The sequence below is a fragment of the Mustela lutreola genome, chromosome 13, assembly GCF_030435805.1.
Source record: "Mustela lutreola isolate mMusLut2 chromosome 13, mMusLut2.pri, whole genome shotgun sequence".
In the NCBI taxonomy this organism is placed as follows: domain Eukaryota; kingdom Metazoa; phylum Chordata; class Mammalia; order Carnivora; family Mustelidae; genus Mustela; species Mustela lutreola.
In genome coordinates this window covers 1,032,777-1,052,943 of record NC_081302.1, presented here as the reverse complement: position 1 = coordinate 1,052,943, position 20,167 = coordinate 1,032,777, and the positions used below count along the sequence as shown (strand labels likewise).

General features: G+C 60.9%; 1 protein-coding gene across 1 annotated transcript in view; it reads left to right on the top strand.

Moving 5' to 3' along the window:
* Window positions 1-13,136: 13,136 nt before the first annotated feature.
* The window catches only part of ATP11A (ATPase phospholipid transporting 11A), a 105,002-nt gene continuing 97,971 nt past the window's right edge, over window positions 13,137-20,167 (top strand). Inside the window, exon 1 of the mRNA XM_059144418.1 lies at window positions 13,137-13,540. Within this exon, the coding sequence (XP_059000401.1) occupies window positions 13,502-13,540 (39 nt within the window). The 5' untranslated portion in view covers window positions 13,137-13,501. The remainder of the gene's footprint in view (window positions 13,541-20,167) is intronic.

The following is a 20,167-nucleotide window of genomic DNA, read 5'->3' as shown; positions in this document are numbered from 1 at the left end:
AATTACTGAAGGTGGCGAGTGGGTATGTTTTTTCCCCTAATTCTATGTATGCTTAAAAATTTATATAATAAAGATTTTAAAAAATCTTAACTGTCACTAACACTGGGAGATATTTTAAAGCAATGAAATATTCCTAGAAATTTCAGAGGGTAAAGGACACCTTTCCCATTCTTCTTGGGGTAGCCCAGTGAGGGTCTCGTCACGAGCGACTCAGGCTACTACTGGGTAACTTGGCACAAGTCGAAATCCACTACTTCGCGCGCACTCCAAGTCCGTCGCCAGGAACCTCGTGGATACACGTACTGGCTCTGATTTGTTGAGAGAAAGCTCAGTGGCTCTGACGACAGACGACTTTGCAAAGATCTGTGTTACCTCCACGGTGCCCCAAGTCACTCTCTCTTAGGAGCGACTCACAGATCTTTCCCTCGCCTTCTTGTCAAACCGACCTGTAACATGACAGAGGTGACGCACCAGGACGCGGCTCACACGTCACTGATCGCATGGACGACTTCCTGGGTCCTTCCAGGCCCGGGGGACACACGGGACACGGCCCGTTGCCCTGAAGACTTTAACATAGAATTTCACCGAGTGTTTGCCTCTAGGGTTAGGGCAAGTTGTGTCCCACAGGACCACACGTTTGAGGAGCTCCAGGCCTGCCTCTGTCTTTCCCTGGTGCCAGCGCTCGGGCGTGAGACCCTGCACACACGTCGTCGAACGAGTAAGTGTGCGAGTAGGTGAGTGGATCGCTGAGCTCGTCGGGGCGGCCGGCTACCGGCGCCGGCCAATAGGCACTTCGTATAATAACTGCATACATAAATAGATAATAAATACATAGTTTATAGAATAACTAGAAAATATATACTAATGCTATAATCTATAAACTTGGAATCTTACATTTTTGCAATAGCATCTCAGGATTTTTATGAAGTTCATCAAATCCAGACATTTAAACTGTTTCTTCCCATTGTGATTCACCGGCTTCTGATCTTCATTTGGATTACTCCGTAGGCGTGATCTTTCTGACCTTTTCATGTCTTTATCAAAGCAGAATTCCATGCAGCTGCAACTATTATTAGCTCCTCTTCTGTATCATTGTATAATTTTTGTATTTATTTATTTGTTGAATTGGTCCCTTATAAAAAAGCAGCTTAGTGGGGCATTTAACGGAGTCTTAAAACAAAAACAGCCTCATTTGTTGTATCTGGTTCATTAAATTGATTTGAATTTAAAAGTTCTGTCTCAGAAATCTTCACTCATTTAGGATAGATCAGTAAATTTACCAGAAAAATAAAAAACCGGTCCTGTCATTATGTGAGTACCAAGAGATTAAAGATACCTCATGATTAATGCATGCGGCTCTTAACATTCTAGCCGTCTGTGCTTTATGTGGTCTGCCGGCTCGTTAATAATGCATTACTGTTTGTTTCCCAAGTAAGTTGTATGACAGCGAAAGACACCAACATTTCAACCCCCTTCTGCCGTCCGCATTTCACGTCAAGTGTGGACAGCCTCCGCTTCTCCTCCTCGCCCCAAACCCCACTCCACCCACCCCGTCCCATCTGGACCCTGTCCCCACACCATTTTGGGAGACACCAGTCAATCTTGTTTTCCAGTGCATTTATTTCACCATTTTATTCACGTGTTACCTTACAGACCTTGAGTTTCCTTGTTCTGCTCTGGCCACGCGTCCTGCACTCAGAGCAGTGCTGGGAGCGGCTGCGGCCCCCTGACGCCACCGTGCCGGCTGCTGTCCAGGGTGATACCTTCGGGCTGTTGAGTATTTTGAGATTCTGTCCAGCTATATCAGTGGGTAAATGTTGCCCCTAAATGTATTCTTAATAGATTAGCATTCCTACTTGTTAATAAGATTGAAAAGGAGAGCTGTAAGCCCGAGTCCAGGAAGGAAGAGCAGAAACTATTTCCCAGAGGCTGGAGAGGCAGGCGGAAGGTGGGGGGTATCCGGCTTCCGTCACTCCCTCTGGAACGCGGCAACGCGAGGGTTGGATCCTCGGAATCCGGAGCCTGTCTCTGAGATGAAGCATGGCACGCAGAGCACCTACCACGTTGGCAGCACGGTCTGGGGACACGCCTGCCCCGCGGGACCTTGCAGTCCAGGGACAGCAGCAGCTGTGGTCATGGGGCCCCTGACGCCGGGCTGTACCGTGAGCTCCTTCCACACTTGGTGCTTTGGGGGGATGGGAGTCGGAAGAGCTTCTTACCTGAGGGAGCCTACAGTCCAGTTTGGGAAATACATCGAGTAATACTGTCCCCAGAATAGCAGGAAATCAGGGCAAACATGTGGCGGCATTGCTTCAAGAGCCCCACAGGTGTGACCATGAAGTAAGGACTGTCATCAGTCTCCGTTTTGCAGACAAGGCCCAGGGAGCTTCGGCAACCGTCCTTGGCCTCGGAGTTGGCACACAGCCGGGCAGGATTTGAGCTGAGCACACTGGAACGCCATCGCCATGTCACAGAAAGGCACTCTGTGCCGGCCGGCAGGACTGGGGAGGGCACGGCCCGGCGCTCTTGGTAGGAATCCTTCCCTCTCGCGGGGTAAAGGGCTCACAGACCGGGGGTGGGGGGCTGCGAGGCCAGGCACAGACAAGGAGCTCAGGAAAAGGGCCGCAGATGCCAGAAGTGGGGGCACAAGCAGGCCCCGGAGAAGGGCAAGGCCATCTGCAGACACTCCCTTTGCCTTCGGGCTGCTGTTCAAAGAGAAGAGTCACAAAGATGCCCAGCCCCCCACGGGCTGCCCTGGGGAGCGAGACAGGAAAGGCTGTCACCTGATCTCCAGTGGCCAGAGATCGCATTGTGCTCAGGGCATGCAATTTGTTCCCCCAAACCAGACACGGCGGGGTATGAGGTAGGAGCAACCTTGTGCCGGACGGGTGCAGGGGACTGTCCTCGGTCCAAGGTCACACACGATGGGATGCCCCAAGCAGAGACAGGGCTGGGAGGAAGCCGGTGGCCACGTGCCCTACAGCGGGCTCTGTGTGGAGGCCTCTGGGCTGCGTCTCAGCAGGCGGGGGGAACGCATGGGACGGGGGCAGGGGACCTGGAAGATGCCAGAAGACCAGTCTGTTCTCACAGCCCGGTCTCTGGCCCACGCGCGCAGCTAACTACTGTCCGGGGGCTGTCCACCGTGATACGGCCCACGGAAGCGACTCACAAAGGAGAGAGGGCTCACGCCCGCGTCACCATGATGCCGCAGCCAGGAAGCTGTCGGGGACATGCACCTGCGTCAGGCCCGTCCCGGGCAGCGAGACACATTGCCTTGAACTCAGACGCCAGAACCGCAAGCACCCCACACTGTCTGTGGTCAGGGGTCCGAGTCCAGCTAGACAGTCCTCCGCTCGGGTCTCAGGAGCTGGCAGTCAAGGCGCCGCTGGGGCCCGGCTCTCCGCTGAGGCTCAGGGCTGCCGTCCATGCTGGCGGGGTGCTGCTGCCCTCCATTCCTTGTGGCTGAAGGGCTGAGCTCCCTGTTTGGTGCGCCTGCCCTCTGGGGACTGCTGTCAGGTGTGGGGGCCACCTGCTGTCCCCTCCATGTGGCCTCCGCACAGCATGGCCGTCTGCCCCTTCAAGCCATCCCGGGGCTTCAGATCTGTTCAGTCCCACCCACGAAAGTCTCCCTTTAATTAACGTCAACTCAACGGCTCAGGGACCCTTATTACGGCTGCAAACTTCCCGGCCCACGGCCACACGACAGACTCAGGGAGAGATGCCACATGCCTGCGCACACGGGGTGGGAGTCTGGGAGGCGTCCTGGGACGCTGGCACAGGCCGTCCCAGAGAAAGGAGCAGGTGCCTAAGGACGGCCCGTTTCTGCCCCGCCTGCAGGGGAGGGGCCTGCACGCCCCCAGGAGGACCGGGAGGGCCCCAGGCGGCGAACGGAGGTCCGCAACGGCGGCTCTGTGGCTCTGTCCGGGCGCCAGCCACGTCCTGAGAGCCGGGGCGCGTCAGGGCCAGAAGTGAGCTTCAGTCGCTCGGAAGCCATGAGACCGAATGACTGCTTCATTGTTAGTAGAGCGACCGCAGCTGGGTGATCAGATCAAACTTTTTATAGAAAAATTCACAAAAGTAAAATGACTCCATGATTATACTATAACAGATAATGAGGTTTAAAAATAGACCTGAGGCAGCCACTTAAGACTCAGTTGGACCAGAAGCCGCCGCGCTATTAGCATTCTCTTTCTCTGCCATTAGGAAGCCTTGGGGGTATCGATCCTTCTGAAGCAGACGGCAGAGGGACAGAGGGAGTGAACTCCCCTCTCGGCCCAGACACTGTCCTCCCCAGCTGACTGGGGCGCTGGGCGGGGGCCCTGCAGCGGTGAGGAGGGCTGGAAAGAGAGGGGGGGCGAGGGTGGGGGGAAAGAGGCCGGGGGAGGCAGGGCAGGGGGAGAAACCCCCCGGGAATGCAGCCCGTCTGCTTCTGAGCCGTCTTCGTCCGCACCAGCGGTCCCACGGCCGCACCCGGCTCCCGTCTGTCCTCACAGTTTCCAGATCCTCAAGATGGAAGCAGTAAAAAGTCACATTTCTTTTCTTTTCCACCTTACTTCGCACGGAATTCTGAACAATGGAGAATCAGAGCCCAAGCCGGGGGACGGCAGCGTGCTCCGCGTCCCCGCACACCCAGAGCAGGTCCCAGGTCTGAGAGAATGAGAGACGGTGTGGGTGACGCGCCCGCGGACACGCACCGGGGTGCCAGGTGAAGTCTGGTTTCCACCACAGCCATGGACGACACTTCCCACGGTGTGACCTCCCGCACCTAGCGAGCGTCCCCTCCAGCAGCTGGAAAGTCGTTTTACAAACCTTCGAAGGTGGAGGTTAGTGCCGGTGAGAGGTGACCACTGACCAGATTTCGAACGGCTTGTGGAGTTGGTGACTGCACTCGACGACATCTTAATTAAGTTTCCAGTCTTACCAGTCAGGGGCTGGAGCACGGCCCCGCTGTGTCACGCACCGTGTTGCGACGACGCCTCTTCTCTTACACAACTCATCCCCCTCCAGGGCGGCCACGGATCCCCGTCCTGCATCATCTTGGTCTTCTACAGACTCACCGCGCATCACAGCCCGCTCCGACAAAGGGTAGAACTCTCCGTGTGAGAGAACGTGTCGGCCCTCGGCTAGGCCGCCCTCCTGCCACCGCGGTGTCCGGTGCCGGCCGGGCCGGGCTGGTGGCCACGGGCCCGCTGCGAGCGCGTCCTCAGCCCCTCAGCCCCCCGGGGCATGCCGGCCACCACACTCGGGATCCCTTTTTGTCTGGATGCGCTACCTCCTTCCTTGGTGTGTTTCTCTATTTTGCTGGATGATCTTCTCCAGTAAGTTCCAGGGAACGGTGCGTGGAGAGTGGATATTGATAACCATTTTCTTCTCTGCCATGATAGCTGCTGGATGATTTGGCCGAGTGTTTCGTCACAGGCAGGAGCGGCCGAGGACCCCTCCCCTGGCTCCGGTGCAGGTCGTGATCTCATGGGTGTTGAGAAGGAGCCCCATGTCCGGCTGGGCCGGGGGGGCAGGCACGATGCTCCTCACGCAGAGGAAGGTGATGGCGTCGACACAGAGAGTATGGGTCCCACGGGGACGTCATCACACTGGGGTTGCCCCTGGGGAGGGGATGCCCGTGGCAGTAGAAAAGAGGTAAATACTTGGCCTTCCCTGGGGAGAGGTCCGTGGACGCTGCCCAGAGTTAGAAATGATACATCATAAGCACATTATTTAGAAGTATGGACGCAACGAAGAGGAAAAAGCCAAGGGTTGTGGGTGATTCCCTCTGCGGGACAGGAAAGCTGAGGCGGCCGGCTTCGCCGTGGGGCCGGGGGCACTACCTGACTTTGAAGCCACACAAATGCACGTCGTCAATTAAAATTAAGATGTGTTGTCTCACATAAGTGGAGTTCTGCTGTAACACAGGAAACAAACTCTTGGCGCGCTCGGTCAGGTCACACGGAAGAAAACCCACCACTCTGCCTTCCTCGTCTCCTCATGAGTGTTGTCCGCGACCCGCCGCAGTGCCTCCCCCACAGGGGACTGCGCTCTCGGGCAGAGTCTGTGACAGCTGCTGGGGGGGTGAGGGCTCTGCCCCGAGAGCCCCGGACACCGGAGCGTCCTTGGACCGGGTCAGGGTCAGGGTTGGCTCCAGCGGTGGCTCTTCCTGGGGCATCAGCCCCTCCGGGAGGCACGTGCCTGGGCTTCTCCCACACAGGGACATAGCAAGGACCTCCAGGGTGGATGCCGAGGAGGCCCCACCAGGTCAGGGGACAGTGGAGAGGTCACAGATGGGGTGGCCTGGGGCGCTTGTGGTGGGGAAGGGACAGGCCACGGGACTGGGAGGCAGGCGGGGCACCCAGTCGGGCGGCTGCAGGGAAGCTCATGGCCCCCTGAGGGAACAGCATGTGCGCCCTCCAGCCTCCCCCACAGGGTGGGCTACGCTTCCCCGGACGGGACTGAGCGAGGAGGAAGGAAGGTGAACACTTGCCGGGAGACCCTCGTGCTGGGCCAACTACACAAATTATGACCTTCAGCAACGTCCGCTCTGCTCCTTGATGCCGATCTGAGCCCTTGACAGAGCCCCGAGGCCGGAGAACCCCCCTGGGTCACACGCGCTCATCTTTTACTTTCCAAAGCGCCAGCCCCGTCCTGTTGCCACCGTTGGGTGCGTGAGGAACCGGAGGTGGGGGGAGTCTCCTCTTTCTGCCTCTCCCAGCAGGACCCCCAGGCCCCTCGGGTCCCTGGAATCAGACCCCACGTGTCCTTCCGCGGCCGGCGTGTTCCACTGAGCGTCCTGTCGTCAATAGTCGTCAAGACTATTAACCTTTATATGAACATTCTGATTAAAATGAGATCGTCCGCAGTTAAAACTGATAAAGTATTCTTGCAGACTGTGATAGGTCTTTGATACTTCAATGTTCCCGTTTACACAACGGGGGAGAGAAAGCACTTTCCTCGCTGTCTAAAACGAGCCCACGGACAGAACACGGAGGCAAGCGGCGTCGCGCGACGCCAGCGGGCTTTGCTGGAGGAAGGTGCAGCTTCGAGCGACGCTCCGTCCTCATTAACGTCCAACTTCTGTTTCCAACACGCTCGTTTTATGGAGGCTGTTGGAAAGGAGTATTTTAAAGCTTCTGTTCAAGTAACTGAGAACAACGCATTGCTTTCATGACTTTATCGGTAATTTTAAGCATCACAGAACTCAGGTTTTATTTTGTTTTGTTTTGTTTTGTTTTGTTTTTTCTGAAATCAAACTGGATTTAAAATAATTGATCTCTTTACGAAAAAAAAAAACAGGGGAGGGAATGTAGAAAATAAACCAGGAAGAGAAAATGATCCACAGCGTATCTTCTTTTTACATATTTTCTCACTGAAAAATAACTAGGAGAAAACGGAGATCTGAGAAGCAAACGCGTGGTGAGCAGGTGCACGGCGGGCCCAGCAAGGCCCTCGTGCGGCACCTCACGGCACTGGTGGAGGGGTCTCCGTGCCTTTGCCCTGAGCAGTGCCTCGCTGGGGAGGGAAGGACCTGGACACACAGGCCAGAGCACTCCGGGACTTCCTCCTGACCTGCGTCTGAACACCTGAAGGAAGAAACTCTAGGAGGAGAGGGGCTCAGAGTGACAGAGGGGACGGCATCTCAAGGACCAGGACTCGGGAACCGTGGTCTGTCAGGACAGGCACACGTGGGACCCCCGCCAGCCACACCTGCCCAGGAAGGAGTCCCAGGGCTTGGCAGCGGTTTTCATGGCAGAGCTCCCGCCAGCACTGTCCGGAAGCTTAAATCCTGATGATTCTTGGCGATCGCGGCCCTCACACCACTCACACGGCGTGGCTCAAGGAAGATCCTGAGCTGTAACTGATGCCTTTCTTGGATGCCTGCGCACCGACCTGGAGAGACAACTCTCGACTCTCGGAAGTCAGGCGGTGGCCCTGCCCCAGCCGCTCCTCCCAGGCGTGGGCGGCAACGTGTCAGGACCACATTCCAGGGGGGTGGACGGGCCGAGCTGACCTCAGTCACATTCGAACCCAGGACCTTGCTCCCCACAGCGTCCCGTCGGGCACGGACGGTTCTGCCTGTGCGGGTTTCCTTCCCTCCGGGCCCTCCCTTCCCCTGCCACAAAGCGGGGCAGCTACGCTTCGTTCCCGCACCGCTCATCGAGCACCTGCTGTGAACGAGGGCCCGTACTGTGCCCGGGGAGCACAAAGGCCTCGGTGGTAGAAGTCATTCTCCGAAGTTCCAAGGAAGCAGGCAGACAGACACTTTTTATTTTTTACTTTAAAAAGATTTGTTTCTTTTAGAGAGAGAGAGTGTGTGTGTGCAAGCAGGGCAGGGGCAGCGCACTCCCCACAGAGCCCCAGTGTGGGGCTCGATCTCACGACCCCGAGATGGTGCCCTGAGCCGGAATCAAGAGTCGAGTGCTTGACCGACGGAGCGTCCCAGGCAGACGGGCATTTGGACTAGCGGGCCTCACCTGGGCCGTGTCTCAGAGCTTTTAAGAGATGCTGATGCTGAGACCCCACTCGCAGCATCTGGCCCGGGGGCGGTGGGGGGAGGTTCTAGGGAATCTCTGTAGATCTCCCCGCGTGATTTTAATCAGCAACCAGTGCTTTTGGAGAAACAACTAAGTTATGCTGAGTTGGTGCCCGTGAGAGCACTGAGGGGGGTGGTAACGGGGGTCCGGGAGGCAGGGAGAGGGGGGAGGAATGGAACGGCCGAGCCGCGCCGGTGTGTGGGACTAACGCAGGCGCCGCAGCAGATTCCAGACCAGAGGGATGACGGAGGCCAGCAGGAGACTGTGGCTGTCTGCCGCGAGGATTCCAGAACCAGTCCCCGGGTGGACAGCAGGCACACGACCCCAGACCGCGGGGAGCGTGGCCTGAGAGAGGGCTCGGAACGTTCCAGCAGCTCATGGAGGGGCCCAGCCCCCCAGGACCAGGTGCCTGCCCTTCCTCCCACACAGAAACACGACGCGCATCGCCTCCTTCCCTGTTCTGTGTTTTCAGTAGACAGTTTTGGCTTCAGGTCCGTCATCTGAGTTCTCAGGAACAAGAATTTCTTTGAACCATCTTACAGGAAGGTACTTTTTGTCCCCCGCAATTCTCAAAGGTCTTTTTTCTTTTCTTTTATTTAAATTCAGTTTAACATACGGTGTATTACCAATTTCAGAGGTCGAGGTCGGGGATTCATTCGTCTTAAATTACACCCAGTGCTCGGTGCATCCGGTGCCCTCCTCACTGCCCATCCCCCGGTAGCCCTCCCCACCCCTCCCCTGCAGCGGCCCTCAGTGTGTTTCCTATGATATTCTCTTATGGTTTGTCTGCCTCTCGGATTTCATCTTGTTTTATTTTTTCCTTTCTTCCCCGTGATCTTGTTTTATTTCTTAAATTCCGCATGAGTGATACTATATAGTCATAGGATCATTGTCTTTCTCTGATTCACTTACTCCGCTCAGCACAATACCCTCCAGTTCCATCCACGTCACTGCACACGGCAAGATTCCGTTTCCTCTGACGGCTGCGTAGTATTCCCTTGTGTGTATGGATCACATATTCTTTATCCAGTCATCCTTTGATGGACATCTAGGCTCTTTCCATAGTTTGGCTATTTTAAATTTTCTTTAAAAAAAATTTTTTTTTTTTAAAGTAGGCTTCATGCCAGGACGCCTGGGTGGCTCAGTGGGTTAATGTGCCTTCGGCTTGGGTCATGATCCCAGCGTCCTGGGATCAAGTTCCACACCGGGCTCCTTGCTCAGCGGGAAGCCTGCTTCTCCTTCTCTCTCTGCCTGCCGCTCCCCTACTTGTGAGCTCTCTATCTCTCTCTGACAAATAAATTAAAAAAAAAAAAAAAAAAAACTTTAGAAAAAAAAAAGTAGGCTTCATGCCTAGCACAGAGTCCAATGTGGGACTTGACTCACGACCCTGAAATCAGGACCCGAGCTGAGTTCAATAGTTGGACAGTCAACCAACCAGCAGAGCCACCCAGGCACCCCTCCAGAAGCCTTTTTACTTAGAAGTCAGTGAGTCCAAGATGTGTGGCCGCCACCCGCGTCCCTCCCAGGTGGGGCGGAGGAAGAGAGAGCAGGTGTTTATGGGTCTGGGCACAGGTGTGGGTGTGCATGTAGCCCAGGCATCCGGAGGCAAACCCATACGTGGATTTCGGTTCTCAGTTCCGGATCCTACCTGCTGCGCTGCCCCCCACCGTGCTGGAGCAGCCAGACCGCTGGAGGTGGCGGAGCGTGAGGAAGGGGTTCCTGAAGACCTGAAGCTGGTGAAGATCATCCCATTCCCACTGGACACTTACCAGTCAGGGATGTGCTCTGAAGCCAGGCCTCTGCCGATCATCGAATGGCACTCTGTGGTCCCGACGACTGCTTGGCCAGGACCATGCATGGGACTGAGCTGACCCTGTGAGACGGAAAGATTCTCGGCCCCTGGTGTGAATGAAGAAACAGGCCCAGGCAGGCCCTGGAGCTTCCCGCAGCCATCTCCTTGGACTTGGCGTGACGCCGGCACAACTTCCTCTTACTGCTGATGTCTGTCTGTGCAGACGATTTCCAGGATGACGGCTCACAAGGTCTCCCCTCTCTTGGTGCCAGGCCCTCCTCCCACCAAGACGTTAAATCTCTTTTCCTCTCCTTGCATCTGGCTTGGCTTTGGAACCTACTTTTCCCGAGAGAATGGGGCAGCAGGAGTGTCCCGTTTCAGCGCCATACGGTGCCCACTTTGACCCTCTTGGAATCCAGCGGCCATGTAAGAAGCCGAGGCTAGACTCCTCTGTGATGAGAAGCCGAGTGGAGAGAGAGAGGCCAGTCTGCTCCCACTTCCTATCCCCCAAGCTGAGACACCGGACATGTGGCCAAAGTCTTGGAACCTTTTAGGTCCTGCGGAGTCCCCCACGAACAACCCCAGTCAACACCAGAAGGAGCAGAGGAGCCATTCCGCCAAACCACAGAGTCCTGAGGAAGAAGCACGTGCTGTTGAAGCTTTCGAGTTAGCAGCGGCTCCACGGAAATAAGTCACGGAGTCCCAGGGTGAGCTGGGTTTTAGTTAAGTCCTAACTGATTTGGTTCCACAGGTTTTAAGTTATGGCGCTCACAGCGGTGGCGGGATCAGTGCGTGGCCAACGGTGTGAGCAAGGCTCCAGGCTTCCTCTCATCTTCCTGAGCTGCCGTCCCCACTGGGAGGGTGGTCCTCGCGCTGCCTCCGGGCGCGGACTCGAGAAGGCGGCCGATATACAGCCGGCAGGAAGCGGGTAGTACTTCCCTTCATGTGCCTTTTTAAGAGTGAGGCAACGTTTTTCCCCACAGCGGGACTCATTGGCTTAGACTTGTTTTAAACAAGTCGTGGGAAAAGACGGCTTACAGGAGCGCGGGTTTGGCGGGTTCCTGGACCATGACGGGTTTCCGTCAAGGACAGAGGGAGCACCTACAACAACATGGAATTAACATTTGCCCTTGACTGAAGTAGCTCCTGGGAGACTGAAGCTCCTGGGGGACAGCCAGCCTTCGCCCAGCCAGCCTGCCCTCTGCGCCTGCACGCACACCCTTGCAACGGAGCAGTTGGTAAGGTAGAAGCCTAGTCCAAATCTTGCCCTAGCCATGAGGGGCCTGGCGGGAAGCAGGGGTCTTCTTGAGAGATTTGGGAGACAGTGTGACAGAGGGACCCATCCACGGGTGCTGCTGCCCAGGGACGGCAGGAGCAGGAAGCCATGGAGGCTGGAGGAGAAGACTATAGTTCTTGGAACCTGACTCAAGTTGACACAGTGGAAAAGGGAGGTCTCCAGGCGCTGTCCTCACTGCGGACCCCAAGGGAGGCCAGGCCGGAGGGGAAGGATGTGCCCAGACCCTCCAGGTCTTCAGCTTGCTGCAGGTGGCCTGGTCGGCGAGGGGCCAGTGAGGATGACCATTAGCCTCCTGGGCTCAGAGCAGGACAGAGAAGGGCAGAGTGACTAGGATGAATGTGTGAGCAGACCCCAAACGAGTGTTTTACGGAAGGAAGGTGATGCAGACCCCAGGTCGTTGGTGGTCACTCTTCCTTCTAAGCGGACTCCTTTCTAGGCCAGAAAGCAGGTAACAGGGCTTCTCTTCCACCGCACCCCTCCCATGGCCGGGGCACTGTCCCTCTGGCCTCTGCCACTCAGATATCAAAGGCGACATGGAGGCAGCAGGCGGAGAAGCTGCAGCAAAGCGCCTCACTTAGCACAGGCTGACTGCGAGCGAGGAGTCAGTTCTCCGCTGGGAAACCAGAAACAGCCCGGGGCGGGAGTGAAATCGTGGGGTCCCGGCTCTCAGGACCAGCTCTGCCGGGTTCAGGGCCCGCAGCACGGAGCGCGGTGCCCCAGGGACCTGGAGCCCGGGGCCGGGCTTGGCCTCCCAGACTGGGCCTCGGGGTGGCCGCTCTGGACGGGGCAGCAAGGCACGGGACCGGCGGGACTGGGGGAGTGCGGCCCAGCCCGGCTGCCCGCTGGTGCAACAGGTTCGAGCGCGGCTCCGCACCTCGCCGCGGCCAGAGCACGACTCTGGACAGCAAAGGCCAGGAGGCCGGGGCGCGGGAGGGCGCGGGTTTCGGAGAGGAAGGGTCGCAGGCGGCGGAGCCGGGGCTCGCCTGCACCCCCGCGCGGGAAAGCGGAGCGCACCGGGCATTGCCCGAGGCACGACCCCGCCCCCACCTGCGAGGCAGGAGCCGCCGCGCCAGGTCCCGGCTGGGCCCCGGCGCGCCGCCCAGACCCGGGCAGCGGGTCTCCCGCCCGATCCCACGGCGCCCTCCGCGCCTCCGCGACCCGGCGCCCGCCCCCCGGCCTTCCGGAGCGAGACCGAAGTTTCGGGCGGGCGTCAGGCCGGGGCGGACCAGGCCGAGGCTCCTTCCCGCGGGGCGCACCGGGCCGCGGGCCAGGCCCCGGGAGGCGGAAGCAACAGGGAGTCGTCCCCGCCCCCACGCCCAGCGCCCTCGGGCCGTCCGCGCGCCGGGGCCGGCCGGGCTCAGGGACGCGGAGGGCGGGCCCCGCGCGCGCGCGGTGAGCGAGGGCGGGCGTGGCGGGCAGGGGCGGGGGCGGCGGGCGCGGGGCGCATGCTCACTGGCGCCCGTGACGTGCGCGCGGGGCCCGGGCGGCCCGAGGCAGGGCCGAGGGGGGCGGCGGGCGGAGGGCAGGGGCGGGAGGGGCGGAGCCGGGGAGCGGAGCCGGGGAGAGGAGGAGCCGCGCGCAGAGGCGAGCAGAGGAGCGGCGAGCGGAGCAGCCGAGCGGACCGCCCGCGCCTCCGCGCTCCCCGCCCGCAGCCCCCGCCGGCAGTCCGGGCCCCGAGCAGCCACCGCGGCCGAGCGGCCACCCCCGCGGCCACCCCCGCAGGCCGGGCCGGGCATGAGCGCGGAAGGGCCGCGGCCGCCCCCCGCAGCGCCCGGCGCGCCCAGGCCGTGACCGGGTCGGGGGCGCGCGGCCGCACTGGGGCCCGGGCCCATGGGCGCGCCGAGCCGGGCGCTGGGGCGCTGAGCGCGGGCGGGCGCGGCCGGAGGAGCCATGGACTGCGGCCGGGTGCGGACGCTCGTGCACCGATACGTGAGTCCGGCCCGCGGCTGGGGGGGTGGGGGGGCGGGGATGGGCCCCGGGGTCGGACTCGCCGCGCGCGCCCCCCCTGTGCGGCCGGGGTCCGGGGTCCCGGGGGCTCGCGCAGCTCGGGGCGCGGGCGGGGCGCCGGGGAGGCTCGCGGAGGGCGCACCTCGGGCGTGCGGCGGAGGGGCCCGGGCGCCCGTCCACCTGCTCCGGCCCGCGCGCCCCCCGCGAGCCGTGGGGCGGGGGCTGCCCGGCGCGGGCTGCGGAGGGCCGGGCGGGCGGGACGGCAGAGCGCGCCCGCGCCGAGAAGCTCCCCTTCGCCGGTCCGTGTGACAGCGCCGGGGACCCGCCAGTGAAGTTTGGCACCGCTTCCCGAGAAGTGACCAATCGGAGCGGAGGCCGGGCTGTGCGCGCCGTCTGGAGTCCGCGCTCGCGGGCCGCGGGGCGGGGCTCAGTTCGCGCTCGGAGGGCAAAGCGGGTGTTCCCGACCCCGGAGCGAGGGGACTGCGCGCGGCCGTGGCCCTGGCAGCGGTGCCGGAGGGCGTGTGCGCCCGGGAGAAGGCGCTGTCCGGAGGGTGGTGTTTCCTGCCACCGGCTCCACAAAGGCGCCTTGTTCGCGGCCGGCGTCGGTCCGCGGTCGCGCACGGCTTGTTGGAGCCGCGGGCCGGCGCGTGCGGGCGTCCCTGTGGAACCGGGGGCTGTTTCCGCGTAGGGTTGTGCCGGACACACGTTCCTGTTTGTGAGCTCGCGGAGGAGCCGGGACCTTCGTGGGGTCTTCGTGGATGGCACTGCCACGTCCTGTCCCCCGCGCTGACCCCCTCAGCAGAAGACGCGGCTCAGGGTGACTGTGCTCACCTTCCCCAGGTCCCGGCGCCCTGGGGCAGGGCAGGCGCCTGACCTTGCAGCGGAGAGAAGGGGTGGGGCGGGGTGGGGCGGGCCGGCCCGTGAAAGCTCCGTGATTGCCCGGAGCCCACCCTGTGGAGTGAACGGCAGTGTCCGAGGACACGTTCTTTCTGCAGGGTGGGAAGTTCTAGAAAGCCCCGTCCCAGTGGCCGTGGGTAGGAGAAACGCTTTGTCGGGTGGGCGGGGACGCTGTCTTCCCAGCTGCGGTTGGGCGGGTTGTGCCCCTGCCTCTGTTCCCCAAAGGGAAACTGGAGAAACGGTGCAGCTAGTGTCATTTAACCTGTGCCCAGGGTGAATTTCCGTTCCCTTCCAAGTCTTGATAAAAGGGAGGGTTGCATGGCCAGGGGGACGTGCAGTCTGCCTCCAGGAGAGATGGAGAGCGGGTGGACGGTCCCCTCTGACCCACCGTGTCCTCCGACCGGGCGGCCGCTCACTGCCCAGTGGGTCTGACCGCCCCCCCAGTTCTGGACCCTGCGTCCCGGGAGTGGGGCAGACACATGCCCTTCCTGCAGGCCCTCAGCTGCTCCGTGTCGTTTTGGTTTATGTGAGTGTCTCGCGGTTGGGACGCTAAAGTTCCCTTCGCTGTATCATGAGGCTTACGAGGTGACGTCTTCTGTCAGACCGAAGTGGCAGCTGTTGCTTAAGGAACTTTCCAGGCGCGGATGCTGTCTGCTGCCATTCCTGCAGCGCGGGCGGTAGGTCACTCACTAGCCTTCTTCTTCTCCATTCCACGTCTTTGTTTTTTCAGTCCGGGCACTCGGCGGTGTCAGCGCAGTCGCATACAGACCGTCCATTTCCCTGATACTAAGCTGTTTGTGCTGTTGAGCTCGTCTGAGTTTTTCCAGGAAGCGTCAGGTTCTGTCGGGGCTCGTTATCGTGTAGGACCAAATTATATTACGTTTTTCTCGAAGGAGAGGCAGAGCCTGTAGCTGAGTACGTCCGTCGGTCGTTGTGGTTTCCCTCTGACTTTACGAGAACAAACAAGAGCTTGCTCCCGTTCTCTGCCCGAGCTCCCCGGTTGCCGGGGCAGAGAAAACGTCTCCGCTCCTCCTGAGGTGTGAGCGTTGCCAGAAGGCAAAGGAGTCCTTGAGAGCATGGCCGCAGATGTTCCAGTCTGGCAAACTCCAGAGAGAGAGAGCGCGAGCTCAGGTGCACGGATGGGAGGAGTCTGTCGTGGTCCTGCTGTCTGGGCCGCAGAGCACATATTCCTGGTGCTGTGGACGGACGGAGGCCGTGCAGGGGTGAGCTGTGCACACACACGGCCGGTGCTTGTGTACCGTCAGGTGATTTATGGATCACAAGGTAGTTGGGCCTGTTTACAGATGCTTCTGACTTAACGAAGCGGATGGAGAGGTAGTTCTCTTTCCTCCTTATAGACGGGAGGGGGGACGCCTGGGTTCCGGGGGGTTCCGTTCTGGGAGAAGCCTGTGCAGCCTCGCGGGTCCCTGCGAGCTCTGTGGGCGCCTGGCCAGCCCGCGGGGGAAGCCGTGGGACCGTGGGCAGGCCTGCCTCCGTGGTCCCATCCGAGACCGGCTGTGGAGAGGTTCCCTGAGGGGTGCGGTGACCTCGGAGCGCGGCCCAGCTCTCGGGAGCTGCTCTGGTCACCGCGAGCCGTTAGCACAAGTCAGTCCCTGGCGGGGTGGCCCGGGCGCCCCACTCCTGAGCGCAGGCCAGGCCACAGGCAGCGTCTGTCCATGTATGTGCTCACGCATGCACATCCCCGGCCAGGATAACCACGCCGGCAGGACACTGGCCTCCTCCTTCTCTTCCGGGCGGCCTGGTCGGGAGACCCACCCGCAGGTCTGTGGGTTTGAGCTCCGTCTTGTTCCGTGTCTGCGGTTTGCGTCCGGTCGCTCAGCCCAGGCGTCCGTCGCTCACGCTGCCGTGCTGCCCCTACGTCTCCACTTGTCTCTCACACCTTTTGCTTTCTAGGATTCTTATATTTGACACAGTAAACTTCTGGAAAACGTGTAGGCGTTCCTTGCTAGGTGGGTTCTGTTTCTGGAACAAGCTGTGACATTAGGGCTTTCTCTGTTGGGTAAAGTAAATATTTGGGGTCCCTGGAGAGCTTTAAGCACGACTGTCTTTGAGTGCTGTAACCCTTCTAGAAAGCACAGCTGTCTCTGTGTCTGGGCCAGTCTGCGCTCCCGGGGAGGCGGCCTGTCCACGGGGCAGACGTTCCTTCCCCTCAGTCCTTCCAGTCCCTGTAGGAGAACTTCCAATGCGGCGGGACTAGGAGCCCCTGCCTAACCCCGCAGGGGAGGCATCTCTCTCTGGGCTTGCAGGAGCAGGAGCAGGAGGCCGCGTGCCTCGCCTCGTGTGAGGCCTGGCCTGGCCGCGTGTGGGCGGGAGCCAGTGCTCCCCGCGCAGGTCCTTGGCCCCCGGGGCTCGCCGCACACTTGCAGGCAACCTGCCTGGTCTCTGTCTCCCTCTGCGCTCCGGCCTGCAGCGAACTCCCTGCTCTGCTCCCACACGCCCTGGAGCAGCTCCGTGTGCCGGCAGCAAGCTCCCGTGGGATGCTGTTCTCCGAGCCGCAGGGCCGGCTTAACCACCGTGCGGACAGGCGGTTTCTGTGCCGGGTTTTGCTACAGCCAGTTGGGTGTCAGGGGGTGAGCGCGCCGTCTCCTTTGTGGTGGTGAGAACCGCGCTGGCTCCGGCCACAAATGCCGCAGGAGGCCCCGGCTATCCCCTCAACGCAGATGGTCCAGCGCTCTGCCGCGTGCTCCAGCGGGAACAGGCTTGATAAAGGACGGCTGGGGCCCTATGTCCCAGCCTCTGACCAGGTCAAGTGTGGGCAGAAATGCTCTTGTCTGCGGGAGACTCAGGGAGGCCGGTTCTGGCAGCGTTAGAGGTCCGGCCGCATGAGCGAGGGTTGCTGCTGCTTTTGCTCGCCTGCCGGCACCGCAGGGACACACCACAGTGGCTGGTGGAGGTCAGAAGTCCCAGCTGCCTCCGCCTCTGTGAACCCCCGGCGCGTGGGCTGACACCCCCGGCTTCTCATGGGGACCGGGGCCACGAGGGCTCCTCCCTGTGCAGGCTCGCATGTCCCACTGGGAATGCCCCGGCCCCCACTGTGCGCAGCCCTGCGCCGCTCAGGGCTTCAGACCCCCGTGGGCTGTCGAGACCTCGCCCTGGGCTTCCTGGAGGGAACGTAGTCACCAGACAGGATGCCTCCTCCTCCAGGCAGCCCACCGGCCCTGCCTGATCTGCCCTCATCCTCCTGTGGTTTGGGACCCCGCGTCTCCTCCTTCCTCCTGGATCATCTGTGTCCGAACTGAGACCCCGTGCCGGTGGCCGGGCCTGCACATAGCCTGTTCTCAAGCTGCACGCTCTTCCCAACCCCGTTTCTCCGCCTCCTTCGCAGCTGAACTTGGCCCTGCTGCCAACGTGTCCCTTCTCACACTTGCTGGGGCGGTGGGGTGTGGGGGCTCATCACCATCTCCATCACCCTGGGGCGGTGGGGTGTGGGGGCTCATCACCATCTCCATCTGGAGGCCCTTGGAGCCCTTCTGATTCTCCCGGCACACACCAGCCAGTGCCTTGTGCGCACACCAGTTCCTCTCCACGCCCGGCACAGCCAGGCCTGGTCCCGGGGCGTTCCTTTAGGTGGTGGCGGGGGCGGCAGCAGGCAGGAAGCCAAACACAGGAATCCACGTGGGGCCGGGGCTGGGGGACCCGGCCGTGTCCAGGCAGAGAGGCCGCACGGCAGCCCCCTGGCCTTCCCGCCTGCCGCTGGCCCTTCTTGGTCCCCGTGGGGCTCCGCGCTGGCGCCCTCTCTCCTCCAGGCACAGCCCTTGCCCGGAGGAGCCCCAGGCACCCCGTCCACGTCCACGCAGCCCCTCAGCTGCCCGCCATGCGCCTGGACCAGTTCCTGGCACAGGGTGGTCCCTCTGGAAGCATCTGCCTGGGGGATTCCTCCTTGTGTGGGGACTGCGGAGAAGGAGAAGGGCGTGGCAGAGGTCGCCCGGGATGCTTCAAAGGGAGCTTCCGGGGATCACAAGTGATTGATGACAGTCTCTTAAGGCTCACGTGACTACAGACTTCTGGATTCTCCTTCCTTGGTACATTAACCAGCATCGTTGCCGTGTGGGAGCGGCAGGCATCCGGCCCAACCCCTTGCACAGTCAGCACCACAGTGGGGAATGTTGGGTCCTCAGGGCTGTGGCCCCTGGTGGGTCCGTGGGACGGGCTTGGTGGCTTCTGTGTGAAGGTTTCTCTACGTCCCGGAACAGCGCTCCCCTGTGGGTCGCAGCAGGTCCTGGGGTGCGTGGGTCCCTGGCTTGGGATCCCCTTGCCTGTGGGCCGCGGGGCCCTGGGAGGAGGTACCCGCCACGGGGCCGCTGCCGGAGCTGGATGGGGACCGCACTTCCCTGCTCACTGGTGGGACCCAGCTGCCTTCAAACAGCATACATGGTTTTTTTTTCTGGGCAAAATAATTGGGTTTCCCAATTTTGGTTAGGTTTTTGAAGGAGTGCCGGCCTTAGTTAAGATTCAGACCCCTTGTCCAAGGACACAGGCAGGCACTCGGTGGCTTCAGAAGTGTGTGTGAACGCGCACGACGTCCACACCTCCCCTCTTCTTCAGCGCGATCTGGCCCGCCCTCCAGGGTTGCGACCCCACCCTCCCACCACAGCTGCCCACTGAGTGACCCCTGGCCGGGGGCTGCACACTGTCCCGCGGCCCTCTGTCCCCCGCCAGGAGCGTGCCGGCTCTCCCGCGGCCCCTCTGTTTCTCGGGTTCCCTGACGCCCCTCACTGTCCCCCGGCTGTGCCTGCCTTGCTCACAGCCCCCCACCTGGTCCCCGGGAGCGCAGCACACCCTGGTTTACTCCCTGGAGGGAGGCCTTGGCCCCCGCCTGAGGGCAACGGGCACCCCCCTGCTGGAGTGCGGGGCCGGGAGGGGGCCCAGCACGGAGGCCAAGGGTCAGCTGGGACTTTTGGTTTCCTCCCACGGCTCCTCCCGTTGTCACCTGTGTTGAGCCTCTGGCCTTTGTGTCTTCAACGCTCGATCTCACAGTCAACACCCAGGTTCACCGACGCGGTCAGCGCCTTAGAGCCAACAACGCGGGAACCTTCCTGAGAACGATTCCTCCTGGACCGCACTCCCAGCGTGCGGCCCTGGGGCAGCCCCGTGCTCACACCCTCTCCCAGAGCTCCGTCCAGGCCGCGGGAAGCAGCTCATTTCCCGCCAGTAACAGCTCCACGCTTCTGGGGGCGCGGGGCTCGGAACGTTTTCCCGGCTCAGAAAGGTAATGAAAAGGATCTTTTCCCCTGGTTTGGAAGATGAGACAGGACCTCCCAGAGAAGGTTTGTTCCTTGTGAAAAAGACTCTTTAGCCAAAGACCAGTAACGTATGTGTCCCAGGGATGGGCAGCAGGCGTAGCCTGACGGACCGGGCATCTGGGCCCCTGGTCTGCTTGTCTCTACCCTCCGTCCCTGTCCCCGGCTGGGAGGAGCCAGCACAGCTGCCAAGAGAGACGGAGGGAGACAGAGACAGAGGCAGGGAGAGACGGAGGGAGACAGAGACACTGAGGCACAGATGGAAGGAGGGACGGACGGATGGACGGACGGAGAGCGGAAGGTAGAGAGAGGGAAGGAGAGGGACAGACGGGGACAGAGACGGACAGACAGAGGGGAGAGACGCGGAGAGGGAGAGAGACGGACAGAGAGACCGAGAGAGACAGACACAGAGACGGGCCGGTGGGCCAGCTCCTCCCAGACGCCGGTGGGA